This window comes from Siniperca chuatsi, linkage group LG12 (assembly GCF_020085105.1).
Source record: "Siniperca chuatsi isolate FFG_IHB_CAS linkage group LG12, ASM2008510v1, whole genome shotgun sequence".
NCBI lineage: Eukaryota > Metazoa > Chordata > Actinopteri > Centrarchiformes > Sinipercidae > Siniperca > Siniperca chuatsi.
The window spans coordinates 13455284-13482062 of NC_058053.1; the positions used below are offsets into that span (position 1 = coordinate 13455284).

Sequence of the window (26779 nt, forward strand, 5' to 3'; positions counted from 1 at the left end):
CAAATGAGACAGATAAAGCACGTTTTCTATTTAATTAATATAAATCACTAATTGATATAAAATGTTAAAGAAATAAAAAAGGCTGAAGTTTGACTTCATTTACTTGACAATGCACACGTTAAGACAGTATACAGGCTTTACAGGCTTACTTACAGGCCTCTGGAGGAATAGAGTTCAGCATCATCTAGCAGATATTTTATTTGTTCTTTTAGCATTTGTCTCTGTAAAGCTGAAGAAACAAAATATAGAACAGGTATATAATTCAATGTAAAATCCATGGTGATATACAAAAGGTTTGCGACAGAGTACCTTTAGATGGATGATATCTCAAGAAAAGAACAGTGCCACTGACGCAGCTGTACAACTAAATGTAACAGGAAACTGTAACAGAAACTTGTTCTGACAGCATTGTAAACAGAGGTGAATGACACACAGTAAAAAATAACACTGTTTGCTGTGATCGCTGTTTAAGAAAGTATGCAGATTAAATTGGCAAGTTCAAATGGCAAGTTGACTTAGTTTCCATATGAATCCACCATACTGCAAATGAACAATTCGGTACAATTAAAGCGCTAAAGTGAAATTGATATAATGTTCAGACATTTTTTTTAAACTAAAAAAATGTGTCAAATGAAATCTGCGGTTCTAACAAAAGCAAGCCTACTCAAATGCCCAGGTAACAGTTTCTTCCTTGAAAAACATTGCTAACAGTCCAGCTCCTATGTCATAAGTTGAAGAGTGGCAGTCTCAGAAATGCCCAGTAAGCCATCTTTGGATGCCAAAATGTGTCCCGCCAAGTGTTTTAAAATAAATATAGGCCTGTGCCACTATAAGGGCACTGAACCCATCAAGTCTCCTGTCTTATGAGATTTTTCTAAGATGGTCCACCCTCTGGATGTCTTCAAAGGCCTTTAGTAAGTCTGCCTCTTCTTCTCGAGGCATTCTCATATGTCAGTTTTGATTTTGTCCAGAGAGTTGTCGATCTTTGTGAGAGTCTTTTTGATGCGTAACGCTGTTAATCTGGCTGATGGATTCTGGTACCAGCACTCCTTCATGAGTTTAGCCATGGAGGTTAAAGTCTGAAAATGAATTAGGAGACATAAATCAATCAGTGTGCCCCTTGTCAACATTAGAATATTATTGAAATGCTTTTATTTCTGGATATCAAAAGTATACTCAACGCTGTGAATATTACTTACTGGCTCTGAAAACCATCTGTTTGGGATGTTGGGCCTCTGCTGATCCACACACACAACCTTCTTCATATCCTCAAAACTGGGATCACTTGGGACCACGTCATGAAAAGGTGGCTTGTAGTCTTCTACAATGCCTGCAAGTAGAGCAGAGCAAGCAACAATTCACTTTCAAGATCACATCACTTAAAACAAAGTGTAAAATACAAGTTGAACTAACAAACATATAGAAAACACCTTAAGGTGTATAAAAAAGGATTCATGTTCTGCCACAGCTGTTTTGTCCTTAAGTTGCTCTCAAGTGTAGCTGTGGGACAAAATAGAGATATGAGGTTACTGTGTCGGGGGTGAATCAATATCTTAATTGTTGCTGAAAGCCTGGTTCCTACTATAAAGCAATAAACCCATTTGACCGTGAATGGAGGAAATAGGTTTTATTTCACATAAGATACCTCTAGCTTCTCCACAGACCACAGATAGTGGATGCTTACGTGTGTATTAAGGCCAAATCTTATCAATCAATAGCAGAAAAGCTTTTACTTAGTTTGAGTTAAAGCAATGATTCTGTGTTCCTTCTGAAGAGAACCACATGCTTACAACGATTTCTTTACCCATCAAACACTGACTACTGATCATCTGATCACTAACACATAAATATGATATCTATGATAAATATTCTGCCTAAATGAGGTTCATCTTTTTTTTTTTTTTTTTTTTTTACACGTGTAAAAACCACAGTAACGGCACTATCTACATCTTTGAAAAGCGGACAATATGCTGCTTGTAGGTAATGCAGATTTGTAACATATCAGCCCAACAGACGGAAATGAGGAAAATAATTGATAGAAATACAGGACTACACTGAATCCAACAGGACCATGTTGTGTAGAATATGTACTGACCATTGCTGACTGTCCTCCTGGCGATCTCCCACAGGACAAGGCCCAGGGCCCAGATGTCCACTCTCTTGTAGGACTCAAAACAGTCCATCTGGATGGAGTCATCAAGCACTTCAGGGGCCATGTAGCGCTTTGTGCCCACTTTAGGGTTGTTCCCCACATCTAATTCGTTGGTGTCTTGAAAATGCATGACCGCCAGACCTTGCATGGAAACACAGAACACATCCCCTCCAGACATAAGACGTACGAAAATACTCTGCTTAGAATAATAATTTGTGTGCTGATGTGGTTTTTCTACAAAAAAAGTTCAATTCGTTCAAAAAAAGTTAAAAATTCCTTTTCCCTTAATGAAAAATCCAGAATCTATGAATGTGCAACTATTGTTTATTTTAAAACAATGACTGCTGGACACAAGATGTGTCTACTTCACTGAAAAGTCGATTTTTTTAGGTTATGTGCACTGGATGTTTCAAGTTTCCACATCACACTTGTGTAAATAGCATAGTAGACCACAATTGTTTTGTGATGTCACAAAATGATGCTTGTACATACACGTGTTAAACTCAGATTTAAGGTCAGCACAGAGAAACTTTCCCCCTTTACAGATGAATGTGAAAACAGCCACCTAGTGTCAAACTCTGCACATACATCATTCTGCACAACATCCAAGTGAGTAACAATAAACAAAACACACTTTGGAGTTAAGGTTCCTGTCTCAGACAACTGTGGCGAGGACAAAACACTAGACTCACTCTATCAACTGATTAAAATGCTGAAGCACTACTTGTTCATTGTAAACAGTCCTTTCCCACATACAGGATGTACTCCGACATAAGAACAACTCGCTTGGGAGACAAACAACTGCTACCATGTTTGTCGGGACAGTGAAATGCGTCATCCGGAGCAGAATTTATTACATCGAGCCTGTAAACATGTCAAGCCTGTCGCCAGGTTATGGCTTGTACCTGAATTAGTTTTTATTCAAGCATCTGCAAATGGAACATTGGTGTATTAGATAAAGTGGACTGAGTTCCTCTAAATGTGTTTTTGGTTAGGGGCCGGGTGGTACATTTAGCAGTGGTTGTTCTTCCTAAATTAAAAACAAATATGGCTATGGGGATTGATGTAATATTACAGCAGATGCATCTCTTGTGCAATGCCCATGAACCATAACATTTAATTAACCCCTTCCGTAGCTTTAAGGTGGTTTTTATCATCTCTTTAATGAAGAAATTATACTGAAAGAAAGAAATTATTATGTAGAGAGTGAAATGTTCAAACCCAAGACTCACTGTTTTGTGTAGTTGCACCATTCAGTCGAATGAAAATATTCTAGTTCTGTGAGATTGAACTATGTTTGGCCGCACAGATAAGTTTATAATGACTGGCTCAGCAGGGGGGCACTGCTTGTGAACGGATTAAAAGTACATCCTATCCACATCTTGAAAGCAAAAAAGTTTTTTTTTTTAAACCTATTAGATTAAAAGGAGTAGGAAAATACAAACACAGAATTAAACAACATATTAATCATATAGATCTCAGTCAGTATTCTCACCAAGGTCAGCGATGCAGCACTGTCCGTTCTTTTTAACCAATATATTTTTGCTCTTGAGGTCTCGGTGGGCGATGGCCGGTTTGCCCTGGGTGCCGAAGATCTCAACATGGAGATGTGCCAGTCCGCTTGCGATGGAGAGGGCCATGCGGAGGCAGCTGGATGCATCGAGGGTGCTGAGTTGAAGGTAGTCATACAAGGAGCCCATCTCATGGAAGTGAGTGATCAGCCACAACTGAGTACTGGAATTCCTCGAGGTCATGTCTGAAGCTATGAAGCCTAAATTGAGAGAAAAATATCAATAAATGAAAAGTTTTGATCAACAGATACAGGATAGCATGTAACCAATAGGAGATGTTTGGGCTCTACAGTACAATAAATAGCCAGTAAAGACAAAGTAGAATGGTCTACACAAATATTTCTTACTTTTTCAAACGAAATAAACACATCATTTTTAAATGAATAAATAAATATTTGAAGCACTAAAGCCTCTTGATTTTTTGTGATATATTATGTCCTGCCATAATCAATCAAATTATTGTTATGCTGGGTTTAATTAGCAATTAGTTATACATATATGTCAACATAAATTATCTTTATACAAAACATGGCCTGTATGAGCTGTACTATTTTCATCAGATCCTCCTTAGGAATTAATTGATTTTAAGGATTATATTTTTAGCATTCATTACTTTTGAGTTGGGACATGTGGCAGCAGGACATTAAAACAACTATGATATTTGTTGTGTCCTGCAGTACCTATTCTCACAGCTTGCTTGGCCTGAATACATGAAATATGGTACATACCCAGGATGTTCTCATGTCTCAGCAGCACCGTGTTGTAGATCTCAGTCTCTCTGAACCAGGACTTCTCGTCTCTGGAGGAGAATATTTTGACGGCGACACTCTCTCCATGCCACTGACCCCTCCACACTTCACCGTAACGACCCTTTCCTGGCGGGCAAAAACATGGGAGAAAATGACCAAACAGCATACACAGAAATAGACTCATAAAAATGTCTGTCGGTGTGAAGGAATCAACATGTGTTTGGTTAGTCACCCTGCTCTAGAACAACTTATTGTCTACAAGAGGGAGGACACTCTTATATGTGAAGGTGGCTCACAGAGCTACAATTATCATTATTTACATTAAACTCTACAGCACTCTGGAGCTTCTTCGCCTCTTCTAGCTTGTCATCTTTCTATAGGGAGCAGTTTCCAGCAACAAAATGCTGTAATAAGGTTTACTGTATGATAGCTGGCCAGCTCCAAATAGCCGACAAAGTCACTGAGTGGCTGGTAAATAAAGTCAAACATTTAGCAGCTACAAACCCACATATCTTTGTCAGAAGCTGGGGGAAACAAGACAGAGGTAAAAGGAAAGTGAGTATTGGAGTTACATTTATCAGGCGGTCAGAAAAACAACCATATATGAATGCTAATGTGGCCGTGTCTACTTGATGTGTAAATAGACAACAGTTTTCTAACATGTCCACCATAACGACTTTGTAAGCCGGTGTAAAGGTGGTGCCCGTGTATGTCGGCTTATTTTGCTGCTCCCTAGTGGCCAAACATTATCCATGTTTCAATTTAATGTGTTAGGATGATGATTTTCTTGGAGAGCTTGGAAGCAACTACCAATTGTAACAATTCAAGAGTGATGAGTGAACTTTTTATTTCAACACGAGTGGCTTAACCCTCAACACTGACTATGGCAACATGTTTGTCCATATGAAAATAGGTTTGCTGTTGTTAATATTTTCTCTGACATTTAACATACTACAGCCAATCTAAAAAATAAAGTTTGTGCAATTTTTGGCTCTAGGGACTTGATTGCTGGAACTGTTGCACATTCATCCTTGCTCAATTTCAGAATATCCTCTCAGCATTGGGCTGTTTTGCAACCAAAATATTTATTTCAAATTGATGTATTTGTGGATAAAAGTACTTTTATATTTTTTGTATTGGATGGTCTTTGAAGATCTACCGGTCTGTAGTAGTATTAGTGAAAATACGAACCAGAAAGTCCAGTTTGAAGGCTAGATGCTACACAGCAGGTAATACTCCTTCCATGGAGAATTTACCATTATTATGGCATCAATAATTTGCTCCTCTGTCAATAGTATGAGGTAAACAGTAGAACCATCACATACTACAAAGTATTGTATCTGGTATATATGTCCTTACACATACCGTATTTGTCCATTACAGCAGGCTGCCAAACTGAGGCTTTAGTTGAGCCAGGGCCACTTTTTTAGAGGGGCTTTTCAGCAATATTTGCCAGTGCCCCCTGTGTCAGCACAGTGGGAGTGCCTTTTCTGGGGCAGTGCTATTGTCAATATGAAAACAGCCTTTAACAGGACACTTACCCACACACTCATTGAGTGTGATTTGTCTTGCAACAGTTCTCTGAACAAGGAAAGGGAGTCCTGAGCCACTTCCTGAAGTGCAGGAATGATCCAGCAGATCCTGGAAAAGAGAAAAACAGAAACAAAGTGTAAAGGGCTTGTATATTTACATGTGTGTGTATATTCTCAAGTGAGCTATCTGAATGAACCTTCCCAATTGAATCGTGTGCCTTGAGCCTAAAAAATTATGAAATAAGGAGCATCTGGGACTCAGATGGAGACTAAGCAGGCCGCCTTTGATGTGGCACCCACATGGGATGGAGGGGGGCAAGCTGTTTGTGTGTGTGTGGGTGTGTGTCTGTGCTGGAGGTGCAGAGTGCCCCCTGCTGAGTAAACAACAGAAGTGCCACCCCCTCCCTGGTGACTGGTGTGGGCGCTGGAGATTTTATCTAATCCAAGGGCCAGACAGGCGCAATGCTGCTAAGCCTTTTATTTTTATCTCAGCTCTAAGACATGCAGCTTCCCGATGCTGACGCAGGAGGGCAGGGCACAGCAACAGAGTCAGCAGCTACTGAGCAAAGCAAACGACTAAACTGGGAGGGGAGGATGAGGATTGAAAACAACAGAGAAGAGTGATGCCTCAGATAAACTGATGCATAATGCAAGAGCTGCCTGAGAGACAATTTGGAATCACAACACAGGAATGCAAGACTGAGGCCATAAAATTAATGATGAGTTACTCTGCAGAGAGTTTAAATCCCTCTCTTTGGTACAGGAGGATTGTTTTTAGGAGGGCATATTTGGGCCAGGCCGTTAAGCAGCAGAATGCAATCAGAACACTGCAATATCATTATAATCAGAGATGACTTCTGGGCAGCAGGTTGCAGAGCGACATGCGCGTGTGTTTCAGTCCGATTTGCTTTTCAAAGCCACACCAGTGTTCCTAATAACCTTTCTCATGGTGCTGCCAAGCACTTTTTAATTATGCTGAAACAAACATTCTGTGGCTCCATATTTGGGCTTTCCATTGCCAAGTGCATTGATGGACTTTGGAAATAGCTTGAAAGAAAAATCAGCTATTTCTTTCGCTGACACACACACACACACACACACACAAATGATCATACTTTAACAGTTGGACATGTTATTTACAAGTTTCATAATTAAAGATAAATGGGATAATCTGGGCTTTCAAGAGTTTAGACATGCTTACAAAAAGAGAATCTATGTTCCATGGCAGAAAATCTTTGCTACAGATATGAAATAAATGCTTTCAATAAAAAAAAACGTACTACGTATAATTTTGTGAGGATATAGAATCACAAAATGGACGGTAACAGACATGTACTTTGTTAGGGCACGAGTTAGGCTGTGAGCAGCTCCTGCTGAACTTAGTTACACAGTGTGTGTGAGCCAGTGAATGTGCTGGCTTTCAGACTAAACACTAACCACAGGACTCCACCTAAACTCTGGATCAGTTTAGTGGGCCTCAAAACATAAACCACTCTGCAGAAAACTTACAATCTATCGCTGAGTGGAGAGAAAATAAACAGCAAAAGACATTGCTCTAACAGACTGGGAAAAATTACTTAAAGGATACAAAACAAGTTTTAGTATAATTTCATAACATTTACTGCACCAAACATGGGGTTCTGGGGATTTTTTCTGCCCTGTATTTAGTGATTTAGTCCTTTAATGTGTTTCCTCTCATCATAAAGTGAGTGCTTTAACTAATTCATCCATGTAGTGTGATGCAAAGTCAAAATCAAACCAATAGAACGGAAGAAGAACAATAATGGTCCAGTGAACTGGTTTTATTTTCCCTTGGCCTGAAGTATTCTCTCATTTACATTTTTTAAAGAGGCCTTAATTTGACTGGCATTACGTTGAAAGAAGAAAATCTGCTTTCAATGAACTGCTCCAAGTGTTCAATTCAGTATATGTGCCATGTGCCATTCTCGATTACAGTGCCACCACATGACCGCCTTGATCACAAATCTGGATCACAAATCATGCTAATCCAACAGTGTTTTAACTCATCAGCTGAATCCCTTACGTTAATATAACACATCATTTTAGAACTAGTTTTCCATCTCTCTTGTTGGTATACATTTGCATTTCAGTGTGACTTTAAAGACTCTCTCTCTGATCTAAGTATACAGAAAAGAGCCATCCACCACCCAAAATCAAAAAACAAGATTGGATCTGCCATACCTCAAAATGACTGATATGTCAAGTTTACATTGGTAAAGTATTTAAATACTGCAAATAGACCTTTAGTTTGAATTCTGTTCAGCTGAGAAATGTACAAAATGACAATTTCACCCATTTTCAATTGTAAGTGAAAATACAGGTGATATTATACATATTGGGCCTTCACCTACTCACTGAAAAAAGCAAAAGTACCCTAAAGTATTTCAAAAAGCTTTTTAACGGATCCTGATCCAAGTTATTTATTATATAATCTTTTACAGAGTCCTGAACTGATATAGTATGTTTTCTTACATAATACAGCAGTGCTCACAGTGCACATTTCCAATACATCAAGATAGTAAAACCAACACAATTTAGGTGTCCATTCTTTACATAGTTCCCTTCTTAACTGCCTAATCACACTAGCTGTGTTAAACTAACTCTGTGAAAATAGAAGCATTGCACAGTTTTTTTTATTTACTAATTCACACTTCTTTCACACAGCAGACATCCTGTTCCTTACTTGATGTTATGGTCAATTTCTAACACCTACAGTATATGGCAGCAAGCATAGAGGGACAGAGGTGGTTTAAAATAAGGACTGGAATTTGATTTGGATTAATATTCAAGATACCAGTCAATTTAAGCTTGAGCAGCTCTTAAACTGTTCTTTCTTATGAGCTTGGGAGGTAGCCTCCTCCATGGTATCCACTACTCACCGCCAGAGTGCTCTCCCCCACGTTGGATGCTATAAGGCCATCGATGGTTCCATATTCTGCATCTCGTGATGTTAGTCTCTCCATTTGGTTGTTGTGGATGCGTCTGAACACCATTATAGCGATAGCAGAGAGGACGATGAGGACGATGATGGGCGCCACAATGACAATAGCCAGTGTGGTCACACTGTAGCTGGATAGCTCATCAGCTGTGAGGGGAGAAAAAAATATACAATGCGTGACTTTTAAGCTTAAAGCCTAAAAAGATTAAATGTGACAGTCAGAGGACTGAACATAGTTGCAAGTAAACAACAGATGGAAGCGTCCACTTGAACTTAGCAATGATTCAAGAAGAGGAGATCATAATTATGTTTGTGGAGGCAAAACTCTTTTTTTCTCTGACTGGACCACACATACAGAGGCTCAACCACACACAAATAACAGGTGTGCAGCACTCTTCTTAAGAAACCAGCTATGGGTGGGGATGCACACAAAGCACACATGCACATGAGCATTCACACACACACACACACACACACACACACACACACACACACACACACACACACACACACAGAGTGGATCTCATCAAGTCAGCAGAGGCCGGCCTGAGGAACTGACCACTATTCACACTTTCCAAACATTCCAAAGAAAACACTGCTCAGCTCTGCCTGCAGCACAGACAATGATCTCCTTTTCTCAACTCGAATAATGAACTGTTTCTCCCACAACACATTCTAGCGACTCATTAGACTTGAACCAAACACATAGGAAGGGATGTATTTAGCTGGACGACTTAAACATATGATTATTGTATTTGTGGCAACGTAACAAGACAGTGGAGGTTTGCAACATAGGCCAGTACTGTGAGCAAAAGAATACTTTAAAAATTTCTCTGACATTATGTGAATTGTTATGGTATTGGTAAACTGCACCCAGTTAAGTCAGGATAACACAAATATTTCCAATTTTCAATTTTATTTAATTTAATTTAATCTAATACCCAAATGTATAACCAAAAGGATACAGCTACAGTATATTTATTTATTTATAAAGTATAACATAAATGACAGCTGTAGAGAGAAATGTAAAGGTGAAAGAAACAAAAAGACAACAACAGCCCTGTGTATAGATGCCTGCCTCTCCTTCATTTCCAGGTGGCTTCAACCTCTGGGCTCTTGTCAGCCAGCTCTGACATCTCCGAGAGGACAGAGGGGAAGTGGACCATGACTAAATATTATTCAAAACCTCCCTTTGGTTGCCCCCATTTCTGTTTCATAAGGTGCCAGGAGTGTGACCACACAGAGGTGTAACTCAGGCCAGCAGAAACCATCTAAAACAGCCATGGCAGACAATTTCACAGCTGATGGCATAGTCCTCTCGGTAGAGAATGATGGAGAGGAATGAATATGTGCTACTTTGTCAAAAACAGTAATAACTAACCCACATGGTCATTCCTACTCTGAAAAGATTAAATCTAGTTAAGCAATTTGTTTAAAAAGTACACAGAGTTCAAAGCTGAAATCAACAGATGGAGCTATTTAGCATCTTTGATAACAAGGTACAGAAAACTAGCTATACTTGTAATGCATTCTGGGTAGTATAGTACTGTACCTTTGACAGGCAGCTCCACAGTGCTGTTCATGTTACACAGGTGCCCATGGCAGCACTCCACAATCTGGTCTCTGGAAGGTGGGGTCTTGCAGGTCAATGTGCTCTGCTCATAGACCTTAAAGCAGCCTTTCTGGTACACTAAGGAGCCAGCGCTGACAGTCAGAGATGAGAAACACTGGTGCCCCATGCAGCGATTCCCAGTTGCACATGAGCTGCCCTCACAGACACACGAATGCTCCTCTTTGATCAGGGGCTTTACTTCCTCCTCTGCAAAAGATTCAGGAAGAAGACATGGCTGCCAAATAAGTAAACTTTCGACAAGAGATGACTAAAGCTATTCCTGCATTACTATAAAAAAATATCATATAACGTTTTATGGTGTTTTAAAAATAAAAATTAAAGTACATTTTTTTCATAAAATTAAATTTCTAATTATGAGACCTCATATCCAAAGCAGAACTTTTGCACAATCTTAGGTGGCATAAGGTCTACGGTGAACGGCAGCCAAGAAAAATGTGTACAATGTCTACAAAGTCACCTTTCCCTGGAGCTTGCACAGTGACGTTCATGTTACACAGATGGCCCTGGCAGCATTTGACAACATGGGCTGATGAGGGTGGCATAGCACAGGTGGCTCTGCCCTCCTCGTCATCCCTCAGGCAGCCCTTCTGTTGGACGGCCATCCCATCAATCATCTTCAGAGAGGAGAAACACTGCTGGCCTGCACAGCGATGCTCACACACGCCGCCCTCGCACACACACTCCTGGTCTCTGAGGACTGGTCTGCCAGCAGACAGTTCTACATCTGATAAGAGGAAATAGAGATATGGGGAAACCCATTAGAGCAATACCATTAGTATCCCATTAAATGAAAAGGCATTCACTCAGATCAGAAAACATGTAGTTGAAAATGTATCTCTGTTGGCTGGCTGAGGACAAGCAAGTCAGTTTAAATGTATGAGTTCTCACAGAAATTTTCACATTTCCCTGTTTGAAATCTAACACCTGCTAATATAAAATCACTGATACCCGTGTTTTCCACATACATAATTTATTTAAGAGGCCCACCCAGACAGATTTCCTCCCAACCTGACTTTTTATGTCTTTGTATGTATTATTTCATTCATTCAAAATTCTCAAAATTTAAACTAGGCCTTGACGATAATTGATTACTTTCAGCTGAATCATATTGCAATGATATGGTGACATCATGTTATCATTTTACAAACATTTTATTGTTTAAATGAGTGATAATTTTGAATTGTAAAAGTTTCTCTTTTACACACACATATGAAGAGTTGTGTCTGATGTACTACGGAACAGTGGAACAGTTTGTTCTTTATTCAGGTTCTTATTTGATTTTGCCTGTATTTGCCATATCATATTATATATTAATGTAGGACAGATGCTACTGATTTTAACCACATCACCCAGTCCTAATGGAAATGTTGACTGATTAACAAGGCTACAGGAATGGTCCTTGGACAGTTGTGCAGATTTGTAAAGTTATTTCCCAAACTGGTGTTAGGCTTGTGAATATAGTTATTCTGCAGCCACCTCTGCAAGGGGTCAGCTATCACAAATATTCCCAACCTGTGGAAAATACTGAGACAATACAAAATATGGAAGAACATAAAGGATAGTAGAGGTAGTGGTAAAAGTACACATTCTTCATTCCTCTGTATTTTAAAAAGACGGAATGATGAACTTCACGTAAGGGACTTGCTCCACTGGTATCAATAATAAAAATCCAACAGAAGTTAAGGCAGGATATTTTTCACACAGTGTTATGATGCAAACACCTCACCTTTCACCGGTGACTGAAAGGAGATGTTCATGTTACACAAATCCCCATAGCAGCACTCTACCACTAGCTCAGGAGTTGGTGGGCTTCTGCAGCGCAAGGACTCTTCCTCATTAGCCACAATGCAGCCCTTCTGAAGGACAGATGTCCCATTCAGTATGGAGAGGGAGGTGAAGCACTGCTGGCCGAAACACCTGTCTCTGCTGCTGCAGGACGCTCCGTCACACAAACATTCATAGTTTCTCACACTGATGTCACCTACAACAGAAAAAAACAATCATGGAACAGGTCAGAATTCATCATTGATAATAGATTGAGGGCTGCTAAGGAGAATTTAATCTCTAATATGCTCCCAAATGATCAGTTTTTATCCATCTTTCCACTGCATTTCACCACCACTGCAGTTAAAATAACACAGAGAGACAGTAGATGAGAGGGAGACAGACTGAGAAGGGGTGGTGAAAGGAAAAAAATTGTGTGATTTTTTTGGTCTATGCATGTAAGAGACTTAAGGGGGACAGATAGAGACACAGCGGCTGAAAGATTGTGTGTATGTTAACTAGAGTAAAAGAGAATGGGGGGACACAGACATCCAGTACACATCTTTCCAGATATAGTACGTGCTTCAGACCTCCAGTGACAGTGTGTGACCTACTGTAATCTTGTTCTTTTGCAGTAACGAGGCTGATGGCTCTGCGACAGATAACTCCACGTTCAGAGGTAGCAAGAGGGCTAAATTCAACTAGATCCTATCTATTTACACTAGCAGAAACATCTCCTCTTCTGCAAAAGCCTTCCTTTAGGTCTGATGTGACAAGCAGTGTTTTGTGACAAGACACTTACCTTCCAAGCTAGAACAGGGAAGGACCAAGATGATCAAAACCAAAAGAAACAAGTCCCCAACCATCATTGTAGACCTAGAGGGGGGGAAAAAAAGAAAAACACTAAAATGAGGGCTGCACTTGTATTCATATGTGTATTTTGCCGGGCAAAAAAGGGCTGAAATTGTATCCAAAGTAAACGATTTTTATATTGATGCACTTGAATACCTTTGGTATTTTTGTAAAACATCTTTCGGGACACCATTCAGTGAGACAGAAGACCAAGAGAGACAGACAGATAACGACAGGATTTGCTGTCAACCTAAGAGTATTAGAGAGAGCGATTTTACAGAGGGAGACCTTTTCTTGTTTTCAGAAAAAAAAGAGTCAACACCAAGTTTAAAATGCTCAAGTAAAGTGGGTCTCATGCCTTCCTGTTGTCCTGGCAACAAGGCATTGAGTGGCAAGCAATGGGGAGACTGGTGCTCTCCTATTGGCTGCCTCTGTGTGTGTGTGTGTGTGTGTGTGTGTGTGTGTGTGTGTGTGTGTGTCAGAGGGACAGGCTGCTTGGCAGTTAGGGGAGAGGAGACGACAGACGAGAGAGGAGGAGAAGGAGGAGGAGGAGGAGAAAGAGGAGAGGAGCACAGCAGGGAGAAAGAGTGTGGGTGCCCAAATACTATCGTTTAGAGACCTGGAGACAGTCTAATCCTTCAATATTTAATGCGTCTGTAGAAGCGTCCACATACGCCGTGCAGTTTGTTTGTTTACTTTATACAGTGACAGATTTTAAACAAACTACCAGTTTAACTCACACTGTAAACTCGAGGGAACCCCCCCTCCAGCAAACCATTTTATAAAGATGATATGTGAGACATCATAGCCTGCAGCGTGCCCCATTTATGCCATACTAAGCACTGGGGCTGTTATCTTGGAAGCATGTGTGTGCATGTCTGAGTGCATCTGTGCCACTGATAAATACCCCAGCGCCCCCCTTACTTCCACCCCATCCAAGCCTTTGTGCCCATCTCCCAGACATAAATGATTAAACACGTAATGTTAGCATTAGCCCAACGGCGGCGTCTGTACGGGCCGCTCACACACAGACCACATGCTGCTCCTTTAATCAGAGCACAAAACAGAGGCTGCCACACAGAGATAATCAGTAGCTCTGTCTGCTCCCTTTGGACCAGGGGAGAGGGGGGCAGCAATGGGGGCAGGAGGGCATGAGGAGGCAACGGAGGTATAGCCAGGGAGCAACTGGGGGACAGCGGGTCAAAGAAGGCAAGGGAACGGGGCCAATGTGGGAGAGACATGTGGGCCAGGGTGGGCTGCAGCACTAAGGTAGGCAAAAGGGAGGGAAGTGGGACAAGGAGGTGTCTGGTGTCAGCGCCCAGGGGGACAGCGGGAAGAAGGGTACCATGCTGGTGGGGGACGGTCGGCTGGGCTACGGTGAAGCCAGGGGGCCAGAGGAAACAGGATAAAGAGATAAGCAGACGAGTAAAAGACAATATAGTCTGGAGTACACACAGAGCCTAGGAAAAAAAAGTGATTCTGTCTGACAGTTATCTGATACTGACTCATATGTCAATCATGTAGAAAGTCAACAAAGAGCACAATATTCTGACTCACACGCTGCTGATGGATCAATAACTCACCTCAATTAACTAAGTAGAGCATGTCATGAGGCTCCATTTAATGGCTTCAATTAGCGTAGGTAAATGATTTGCTGACTTTTTGTTTACATTTACTGCTGAAAGACCCTCAACGGGGCACTGAAATTATCTCCGTCTCAATTCATCTCTCTCACGCAGACACTTTGTCTCAAATAAGCTATCATAAGCAGTGAGCCACACACTGATGACCAAGCAGCTAAGCAGTCCTGTTATGTACACAGCAAATATTTCAGTCTAAGCACTGCAAAACCTGAGAGCCTTTTGAGTTGCCTGGTCTCCAACATGTGTTTACGTACAGTATGTATATACATGTGCATCTATCCACACATGAGACATAGCTAGCTGGTAACATATCATCAAGTCAGCTAACAGCTTTGCTTGATGAATACACAGCCAGGACTAGTCCTGATATTTGAGACCTCAGAAGGGATTCTTGGAAAGGAGAGAGGCAGGGCTAGCATCTGCAGAACCGATTGCGATCTGAGCAGACAACTTTATGGCGCTGTGTGTGAGTGTGCTGCAGCCCTCTATCCCTGCATATTGAATTCTCTGGCAGTGTTCTGCAGTGTGTGTTCACAGACCTGACATCCTGCCAAGGGTGTGCTCTCCCCCCCTTATCTGTCTCAACCCCCATCTTTCCTTTTACTCCCTCTTCTTATGTCCTCTGAAGTGGTGTTGTAATACGAAACCGGTATAAATACTGCATGGTAATCATAACTTAAGATATATTTTACAATGTTTATTGCTGTTGGAACTAATAAATCAAATTGGTCTTGCTACAGTATAAAGCAGAGCAAAATTTTAGTTAAAAATGTTATTTCACATGTACAATATGAGTAAGCTGTTTGTTTTACAATGAACTACGATGATTCGTTCTCTTTAATTCCCTCCCTTCAATCTGTGAAAGGTCAGTAAGTTTATGTTGGTTGCCTTTTCTGAGTGGCTTGAACTCTTGTTTCGCAGAGGTAAAAAGTAAATCAGGTAATGTACTTAATGTTGTACAATGTTGTCTACTCCACTACACTTCAGAGAAAAATATTGTGCTTTTTACTTTGCAGTTACTAGTAACTTTGCAGATTGAGATTTTACATACAAAACATGTGGGGCACGGTTATGGATTAAGCTAACCAAATGTATCGAAAGTAGGTAGAAATGGTTCCACCTCAACCAAGCTGCAACATTTAAAGGCTACAGTAAGGCATCAGTAATAATAACACAATAATATAACATAATAATGTATGTATGAAAGAGCTCATTCTGCATAATCAGTACTTTTGATTTTTAAGTATTTTGAGCTGATAAAACTTCTGTTCCTTTAAATCAGAAAAAAAATTTAATGCAGGACTATTACTTTAAATTGACTGTTTGTATGGATTTATGCTTCTACTTAAGTAAATAATCTAAATGCTTTTTCCACCACCAGGTATTTTGTATGATGGTATCAATGCCCCTGAGATGCGTAAGCACTGACCTGGCACATGGAAATACAGAAACTACATTGAGCTCAACACAAGGTAGCCAATGTGTGTACAACCCAGAGAGAAATAGTTGAAATAGACTTGGCCTGGGGAAAAGTATGTTAGGGTTGACTCCTGCTGAGTGCTGCTAGAGGGACTTGAAAGTGATCCTACATATCAAGGCTCCTGTTTTATGATGCCACGTTTCCTTCCCAGACTCTTTCCAGTGATCCCACTCCAGAGGGCTATCTTGATAAGCACTTCTCTAAGAAGTTGAGCAGAGCTTAAAGTGATTAGATGGAGATGGTTAAACGTGCCACTCAAATGCTGTGATTGGTACAAGTGAACCCAAAAAAAGAAGCATGCAGACAGTTATGATGTTGGTACACATTCCCACTTACAACACTAGGCTACATCTTCAAGTGTTGTTAAATGTTAAATCTAATATTTTAGGCTGAAATTTTGAAATTGCTTTCAACAACAAACAAAACATATTAGTCTAGTTGGATGCTTTATTATTTTGGTCTGTTTTGTAAACAGGTCAAGACAAAGGAGAAAATGACAAAACACTACTTTGTCTAATGAGCATGGTGTAACACTGAGGTTGAGGAGGGAGGAGGCTGGAAGTCCTGCAGGAGCTGCTGAGTCATCATGCTGGCAAAGAGGGAGACGAGAGGTGGAATCGGTGTCTGAGCTGGCAGGCTGGCACAGTTACCATGGCACAAATAGCCTGGGCACTGAGGAAACTGCAGCAAACTGCAGGGCGGCGAGGGAAGAAACAGGCAGAGACTGGGGCAATGCGGAGCCTGCTGTTCGTGTCCCTGTCCCCGTCCCCGACTCAGACCCAGACAGCCAAAGTGCCAGCATGCCATCAGGGACACACAGATGGTTTGCTCCTAGGTGGATGTGGGTGTAATACAGACCGGAGGGTGAAAGTTGTCCTCTTTGCAGCAGCCCACATTCATATTCACACTACATCTCAGCAAATCAACACGTTCACCTCAGTCAAAAAAAACATTATCTGCCTACAGTCAAATACAACACTTGGGATGACTAAAACCAAGTTAAAAGAATACACACCCTTAACTTTCTAGTAGGTTATGAGGGAATACACACTCACACTTGATACAACTGTGCTAACAAACCGAGTAGAATGTAAGATTACAATGAATCTTACCTAAGAAAAGGAAAGTGCATACTAATGATTCAAACATACATAATAATAATAATAATAATAATAATAATAATAATAATAATAATAATAATACATAATATTTGAGTATCAGGGGGACAACCCAAACAAAACTGCATTCCAAAAGTAAAGGACTACCTCACATTGTGCCATCACTTTGCATAAAGCACAATGGTTAACTTTCCACATTACGTTTGGCTATGTTATTAATTCCTCAATTACTCTGAATCATGAAACAAATGATTGTCTGAAAACAAACCAATTTCTGATTGTGTCATCTCTAAAATACCTTGAGGAAAACCAATTTAGGACAGACTTGATGGGCCTTGTCATCTGGGATGCTTGTCATCTAGTGGAAGGTTTGTTGTGTAGTTGGTGTTTGGCTTAAGGCCCATACACACTGTGTGATCAGCAATCTTGCAGGTTCATTGCATGTCACACTGTGCAAGATGGGTCTAATAAAATCTTGGTCCCAAATCTGTGTCAGGCTGTACGATATTCATTTTGGGTGTGTGTGTGTGTGTGTGTGTGTGTGTGTGTGTGTGTGTGTGTGTGTGTGTGTGTGTGTGTGTGTGTGTGATGAAAGCCTGATGAAATGTAGGGCTATAGAAAAAAAGCAGACATGTCATGAAGTCAAATCATCCCTCTGCGCTGCTCTTGTGTTTCGAAAATGGAACAAAACAATAAACAAGGTTTGGCCTTACTTTATTTAGAATTTCATACAGTATGTTGAGTGGTTGGTTTGTAGACGTGGCTTGTAATAGCTGGTTTGAGTGATGAAGAATCTAACCATGAGATACCACTTTTAAGTCAATTCATTACAGCATTTGTTTGGTCTTGGCTTTAATCTGCATGCTAGTAGAGCACAAAATACAAACAAAACAGCCACTAGCTCATCAAAACATTGCTCCATGGAACCAAAAGTGGCCAAAACTCCACACCTTTAAAGGCAGAATAAGTAGGATTTTTCAGTTGCTGTTTGCAAACACAATGAAAGATTCAAAGTTGGCCCCTCCTTCCCGTCTCAACGGGCGGGAGAGAGCGAGCTAGAGAATGAATGAAGAGAGGGAGCAGCGTTGGCGAGAACAAAGCAGTGAACCTGAGAAATAAAACGTTATTTTCTGATTGTTTTATGTTCTAAAGCACAAATAAAAATCGCCCACACCTCCGCAGAACCCTGCGGGAAGGAGCCACATTGCAGCCGAAGCCAGGCTTCATCCTGTCCGCTCTGTGGCCTCTCTGCACTGTGTGTGAATGTAGCTCAGCCCCGCCCTCGGTCAAATGGACACACAGCCCTGCACGCAGACAGAGCAGACGAGAGACGGAGACAGCGATGTCACTATGTTTTTATAGAGTCCCGACCTCACAGCCTGCGCACTGTTATTGGCTGGGGGCTACACACCACTGCCCAAAGGCTGATGCCCAGAAACGTCCCGAACGCAGCAAACTAATAAGAAACTAAGAAAATACAGGCAGAGGGCAGGGTATCTGCAGATACAGACACTGCCACACACTTCTAGTGAATGAGAGGGATTATTTTTGTATGAGTCTATACATTGTTTTTTTTAGGAAAATCCTACTTATTCTGCCTTTACATACTGATATATTTAGGAAATGCTGTCCTTTTTGTTAAATGAGGTTGAGATAAACACAGCAGAGTAAGGGGTAAAAAACATTATTTTGGTATTGAAACCAAACTCAGGTATTGTATTGTATTGAAAAACGTGTGGTGCTATGACCTTGTCTGGTGTAACAGTGAAACGCAGGTTGACCCCTTCTTGATATCCTGTGTCATACACTGAGGTTGTGTGCTGAGTAGAAAGCAAAGCTCATTGGCAAACCTTTGAAAACACACCTCTCTGGCCAAGGGCCTCATCAAATGGGAGATGAAAGAGGGACTTCTGTGGCCCATTGGAAGAGCTTGTGGAATCTGCAGTGCCCAATTAGGTCTGCAGTGCTCCATCTCTCAGGGCCCAACAGTATCTCAGCAGCTGCCTCCTTTCACAATGTGAGGAATGTAATCAAATGCAAATGCCCCCCTGCTTATGCTCAATTCTCACTCACACATTCATTGTAGTAGGCATCAGCATAGCAGGTTTTTGTTCCTTGGATACAGAGCAACCCAGGGTGTGCTCGCACACACGCACACACACACACACACACACACACACACACACGCACGCACGCACGCACGCACGCACAGTGTATTCAGCTAGATCAAATGTAATCAGAGACAATAGTTGCCTTTTCTTCCTGCTGTAGTACCACCCTACCTTCCACCTCTGTACCAACGCCACACTCTGCCAGGCCCCCATCACAAAACAGACAAGCACTTTTGTTTCTAATAAAATTACATGACAAAGTTTGATTTGATTTCAGACAAGACATAGCACCCCAGGGCAACAATTGTGAGAGGGACAAAGGACAACTGAAGATGATGAAGATGCAAAGCCTGATGGTCTGGGAGAGTCTAGCATACAGACAATTCGGAGAACATTTGTTCAAACTCTGCATGATTACACTCATTTCTATGCAGTAACAGTAGTTTTGTGGTTCTGCAAGGTTTTATTATGGCTTTGCGTTGCGTGAAGTCTCGTGAGACACAACTTGGAAGGTTTTACAGCATCGTGAAGACAGTTAACAAGTCTTCAATGCAGTGGTCACCATAGCAATTAGACATTCATTTTCACACAGCCATCAAAACATTTGAAACAGCCAAATCAAACACTGTCTTTATGGCCCTCAGCTATGTTTGCCAACAGAGGAATGCACAAACACTCTCCCTCCAAACGACCATCTCACAAAGTTCACTGCTCTGGGGCAATACTATTCTCAAAAGGACACCTTGATTTGTATCACGGTACACCCTTTAAATGCATTTTTCTTCTTGTGAAACAAGTAAATCAGGTATACAGAACAAAGAGCTGCTCAAAGCACAGGGAATATTTAGTCTAGATTCTGCGCCCGGCCTGGCAGAGAGACTGAGTTACAGGAGTCAGAGGGCTAACATGACCAACATCGACCAAACCACTCACCACTATGATGAGAATCACTCAGCAAACAGCTTGCAACAAAACAATTAATGCGTATACAGCGCTATGCTCCATAGTGCGACTGACCCGGGCCATTACATCCTGCTGCCAATGGAGTCTTTATGGCCGGGAGTTTCCTGGCCTTCAGGAGAGGAGAGACTTCTAAGGAAAAAGACCAGTAGTAAACACTTTCTAACAAACTTATAAAGTCAGAAATGGGAAAGTGAGACGTAAAGGGTCCTTGCATGTAGGGCTGGGTGATAATTTAATATTCGCCTTTAACCATTTTCAGTGGAATTGAATCCTGACAATTTGATAATATTGTGTTTTTTTCTGTTGTTCTTATTGAAGAGTCAAGGCAAATTATGGTCAAAATTAAATTTGTCTAATGTAGTGGAACATGATTTATTGCATTTAACAAAATTTTATTATCTTTCAAGTGATTCAGCTAGAGCTGAAGCGATTAGTCGATTCACTGATTAAGTTGATCGACAGAAAATTGATAAGCACTGAGTCATTTTTAAGCAAAAATGCCAAAAAAGTTCCAGCTTCTCAACTGTAAATATTTGCTGTTTTAGCTCTACACTACCATTGCGTTTTTGACTGCTGGTCGGACAAAACAAGCAATTTAAACATGTCAACTTGGGCTGTAAGAAATTCTGATTTTTTTTTAAATTAATTATAATTTAAGTGAGAAAATAATCATCATATTAACTGATAATGAAAATAATTGTTAGTTGCAGCCTTAGATCTTGCATGACTGAATTAGCCATATCATAATATACATAAATGCAGATATTGCAAAAAAATTCATATCATATTGTGGTACTGATTTCAGCCATATCGCCCAGCCCTACTTGCATGTCAAAACCAATGAATGGCTAAAACATTATAAATGACCCATTTGGCTCAAGCATGGGGAATGGACTGGACTAATTCAGGCAACCCCATCAATGTGACACTGATGTACTACCATGATAACAGAACTACTTCAGTTTACGACCCCATGACCCAAGAGATAAAACAGATTATTCTCAATTCGTAGACAAAGTGCTCACACCAAATAAAAGCCCAAGCCTGGGACTGGGAATGGGATCAGAGAGAGGCAGCAACTGAAACAAAGCCATAACTTTCCCCACTAACAGCTGAGCGATAAGACAAGAGCACTGAAGCGAGTGAAGGGCTCATAAAATGTGTATTGCAGACTGTCTCCAGTGCAGTCTGGGGTTAGTGAGGAGAGAGGAGAGGAGCCACGGGCACTGCAGATCTATGTGCGTGTGCATCTGTGCAGACAGTAGTGTCTTGTCTCCCTTCCCTCTGTCTCCACTGGTCCTCATCCACATTTGAACACAGAATAAGAGAAATCAATAAGTCTGTGCAGAGCCACCAGAAGAAGAGGAGAGCGAGCTCCCAAACAGCAAACACGGAAACAAGACTAAAAACTGGCAGATACACAGGCAGTCTTTAATCTCATTCTCTTTTTCCCCTCTAACTTCCTGTGTCATGCTGAGACTGCAGTGCCCGCAAGTCCCAGACAGCTCTTTTCATCGTGATATGTTTGGGCTACATAAGGCTGATGATTATTAAAAGGCTCAAGGATTTTTTGACTAAAAATAACACTGCAGACAGTGGGCCCTTTTCTAAAAAGCTGGACACGAGCATAGAGCAGAAGCAAATGAAACCACATGCTGTGTTCCTCTGCAGCCTGGCTGCCTCGTCTGATGCCAGGTTTGTTGTTAGTCAAACTTTCTAGTAACTGAGCATATACACACACACACAGATGCACATGCACATATACGTAGGACATACACACATCCAAAAGCTGAAGCAAGACAGCTGATGGTTGCTACTCTGAGCTAGACTTCAAGCCAAATCCTGCCCCCTTTCTATCCTTCAGCCACTGCCCCCTACCCACATTCACACACACACACACACACACATTCATATACCTTCTTACACACACACACACACACATCCTTGTACTTCTATCTTTGTGAGGACCGACATTGACATAATGCATTCCCTAGCCCCTTATCCTAAACTTAACCATTACAACTAAATGCCTAACCTTAACCCTCACCCTAACCATAACTTAATTCTAACCTAACCCTTAAAACCAAGTCCTTAACCTTCAAACAGCCCTTTGAAGTTGTGAGGACTGGCCAAAATGTCCCCCCTTTCCAAAAATGTCCTCACTCTGTAGGTAAAAAAACATGTTTTAGTCCTCACTATGCAGCAAGTATAAGCATACACACACACCCCCCTCTCCCTCCTCCCACCCTTTCTTCCATAACTTCCGAGCCACCTACATGGAAGAGCGATGAGCCTCACACTCTTGCTCAGACTTGAAGCAGTCTATCTTGGTCTCATAACTGCAGTTCTCTTGTTAATGACAGACTGTGTAACCTGATTCCACACACACATATGCATACACACACACATAAACACACACCACCCAACCCCCCAAACACTCTCTCAGGGTTTTTTGGAGCTAGCGCTTCACTCTCCCTCCACTTGCATATTGTTCCACTCCAAACTGCCAGATGCTTCTGACAGACAAATTACTGTGCACAGAGAAATGACTGCTATCGGAGGCCTATCCCCCCCTACCCCTACAACCCCCCACCCATACTCGCCTCATGCTTTCTGAAATGCTTAGACCTCTGTGGGCAAATTATACACTTTATGTCTATCAGAAAGAACCACAACAGCAGTGCACTGATGTAGAGGCAAAGATTTCTGCAGCCATAAAATCCTGTCATAATGTGGAGATGAAAACTTGAATGAGGCCTGTGTAGAAATTTCTAAGTTTGTGTTCAACTAATCATTATTAAATTATCAGTTAATCTGACCAGTATTGTTATTTTGCTTGATTAATCATTCAGTCTGTAAAATGTTACACACAGTAGCCACCAAAGAGTCCGAAACACAAAGACATTACATTTGTAAAACAGAAAAAAGCAGCAAATGATCAACATTGGAGAAGTTGGAACCAGCTAAAACAATTAGTTGACTGACTGCTTGATCAACAGAAAATTAATCAATATTTTGACAACTAATTAATCGTTTAAACCCACTTTCAAACAAAAATGCAAAGCATTTTGTGCTTACAACTTCTCACCTGTGAACATCTGCTTCTTTTCTTTGTCTTATGTGATGGTAAACTGAATGACTTTGGGTTTTGGACTGTTGGTGAGACATAACAAGCGATTTGAAGATGTCACCTTGGGCTCTGGGAAATTATGATTTTACATTATTTTCTGACATTTTATAGACCAACCAATGAATCAATCAAGGTAATAATTGGCACAAAATAATCATTAGTTGCAGCCATAATGACTTAAAGGATTCATCAATAATAACAGTTGTTACTGATTCATTTTCTTGATTAATTGACTATTTGTTGTTTCAGCACTAGCTCTAAGCAACTTGTTGACAGAAAGATAAAGTTGTCTAACAGCATAAATATCTTCAAGCATCATAAATCAGACACATATAGGCGTAAGGCCTCTCTGAAACAAATGCAAGAAAAAAAATGTGGTGTCTGCTCTCCGGGTGTTTTTAAACATTGGCCAAGACAAACCCCAAACCAGTTCTATTGTTTGGAAAGCATTGTTAGTCTTAAAGAGACAGATAACCTCCTAACTGATTGAGGAATACATTACTACAGATAGGGTTAGGGCTGTTTGAAACAATGACACAGGCCTAAAGCCAAACAATAACATTGTTGCAGAACAAGAGACGGGGAGAATGAGGAGAGGACTAATCACAATGGCAGGATGAGTGACCACAATCAGGCTGATGCCCTTTACCTCAACAGACTGAACAGAACAGGATTCCCGAGATCCCCTGGAGTTGAACCATATCTCAGCCCAGACTGTCTGACGTCCTTTTATCTGATCACTATCAGCCAGACTCAGAGACGCAAGCTTCTGTGAACACCAGGCGCCCAAAGAGAGGCCCGACTTCAGTGACTGGTCGGCTACGGCGGTTACATTCTACAGATCGTCAACCGGCCACACAGCCACTAACCAACTGTGGTAGTCCTGTCACAGCCGCTTCTGTTATTTCATTGACTAGTAAATCTCCAGTACCTCGCCATCCAATACTTACTAGGCAAGAAATCATTGATATTAACACCTATTGGGTATCTCTCTTTTCAAGTTCTATGAAAACTCACCTACAACAGTTCATGTACTGCCGCTTCAACTCATTCTGAGTGGCTAATCTATATTGATTAAACAGTCTCTCATGCCAGACACTATTGCTGCATAAATGTGGCTGTCGGGTTGTCTGAAGTGTGGTCAACTGAATGCATCACTAAATTAAAAAGGAGATTGGCTGTGCAGCGAAAAACAAATGCACAATCAAGTGCTCCCCAGACACTTGGGCTACTAGTGAAGGAAAACCTGATTAGTATGTGGGAATGTAATTTTGTCCGAGCAAGGATCCAGCACAATGAGTTGATTGTGAGGAAGAACACTTCAGTGTGAGACATTCCCATTCACACATCTTCTAATCTGCACAATTATCCTTGAATGTTTTCAACTAGCATTAACACCTTTGTAATGAAGTTTGCACCCTCTCATCAGCAGGTCTACTGGCTTTAAATGTAATTGCTCTGCAATCTTATCACATACCATTTCCTGTTTGGTCTGATTGTTCCTCGGCAGGTAAAAGCATGTCAACAAATACTTCTGCATCTTGTATAATAACTATATTGGTGATATGTAAGTGTTTCTTCATTGCCAACTAGTTCAAAATGAAATCACAGACCACTGGAAACCATTCTGTGTGTTCACCAGTGTTTTGACCCCCCCCCCAAATCACTGCGTTTGTGATGTTAAAAGTGCTCAGCATGGGATGATGAGGCACACGATCAAGCAGGAACGACCCTCCCAAAGACAGTTTGCATGACAAAAAAAAACTCTTAAGAAAGTCACAACTAGTTGCAATGTTGTGAGCTTGATTTGATTGTGAAATAGAATTTCAGTCTTTTGGCCTGGAGCTCATCACCATTTATCAACAACTAACCAAAAACATCTCTCTGACGTGGTCACTTAAAAAAATAATAATATATAGGCTATGTAGGCTACTGCATGAAGGCCACTCCTCTGCTCAATCATATTAGATTTGTTCACACAACCAATGCTGAAGAAAGTAAATAAGATATGTGCGGCGGCAATAATAAAACAGGCCAAGATTTTGCGAAGGAAAGCTCAGATGGAGACAGGATTCCTTATGAAAGCACGTCACGAAACATTTTCCTGCAAATCAGCAAACTTCTCCACGTCCACCGAAATGTCTATACCCATATTACTATACAAACGGTAATATTAATATTACAGACATTTTAGGTACGTAATGTTTAAACTTACCTTGCGGGTTCTTTTTCAAAGTGCTTTATGAGGGCTCGGTAACTGGCGCAGGTCGAACTATTCTGCCATCTCCCGAGAATTCACCGACAATACCCGATTTGTTTTCCAAAGTCTGAAAGGCAGAGCCTACATGACGCCAACATTATCGTCCGCCGTTCGATCGGTGGGGGGAAAAGTGACAAATTCACTCGATGTTCGTATTTAGGAAAGAGAAAAAAGCAACATACATTTTGCAACGTTGACCCTCTTCACACATTTGCACTGTCTAGGCTTCTCAACTCGCACCCCAATCCACGAAGGCAAAAAAAGGAGCCAGGACTGGAGGAGGAAGTTACCTTGCTACAACTCGCTGTAATTAACCAGCGTTAAGCGCGATGATAAATACAGACTTTTCCGGTCAGAAGTTTCAAAATAAAACAAATTCGAATTCAGGTAATGTAAGTAAAAGTAGAAATACTACATTGTAGAAGAAACTCAAGTAAAAGTTCTGCATGTTAGTTTTACTGCATAACTATTATCAGCAAAACAATTGCAAAATGTAAGTACATTTTACTGTAGGGCCTAATGTTATTTGAGTAGTGGCTACAGAAGTGAGGTAAGCCTATTTAACTTGAGTATTTCCATATTATATAAAACTTCTACTCAATTACATTTCAAGGGGAAATATTGTACTTATTACTCTGCTGCATATATTTGAGAGTTGTAGTTAGTAGTGAGTGTGAAAATTAAGATTTTACATACAAAACATATCATGACCTTATAAAATTTGATGCATTGTTTTAGCTTAAGCTACCCAAATATTTACCTCAACCAACTACAACAGTAAAATGCTATTTACACATGAATGCATCAGTAATAATAATTCAAAAAATATAATTTTCTATATTCGTATTAAAACTCACAGGGA

At 40.8% G+C, this 26779-nt stretch overlaps 1 protein-coding gene across 1 annotated transcript; it reads right to left on the reverse strand.

The window, feature by feature from the left end:
* Nucleotides 1-13: 13 nt before the first annotated feature.
* LOC122885597 (activin receptor type-1-like) lies at nucleotides 14-26240 on the reverse strand. Its single transcript, XM_044216890.1, has 12 exons — nucleotides 25873-26240; nucleotides 13163-13236; nucleotides 12323-12577; nucleotides 11054-11320; nucleotides 10516-10782; nucleotides 8905-9110; nucleotides 6014-6113; nucleotides 4452-4598; nucleotides 3648-3923; nucleotides 2096-2293; nucleotides 1200-1330; nucleotides 14-1079 (listed from the first exon to the last, which is right to left on the reverse strand). The coding sequence occupies exons 2-12, from the start codon at nucleotides 13227-13229 to the stop codon at nucleotides 945-947; spliced, it is 2049 nt and encodes a 682-aa protein (XP_044072825.1). The 5' UTR covers nucleotides 13230-13236; nucleotides 25873-26240; the 3' UTR covers nucleotides 14-944.
* Nucleotides 26241-26779: the final 539 nt, after the last annotated feature.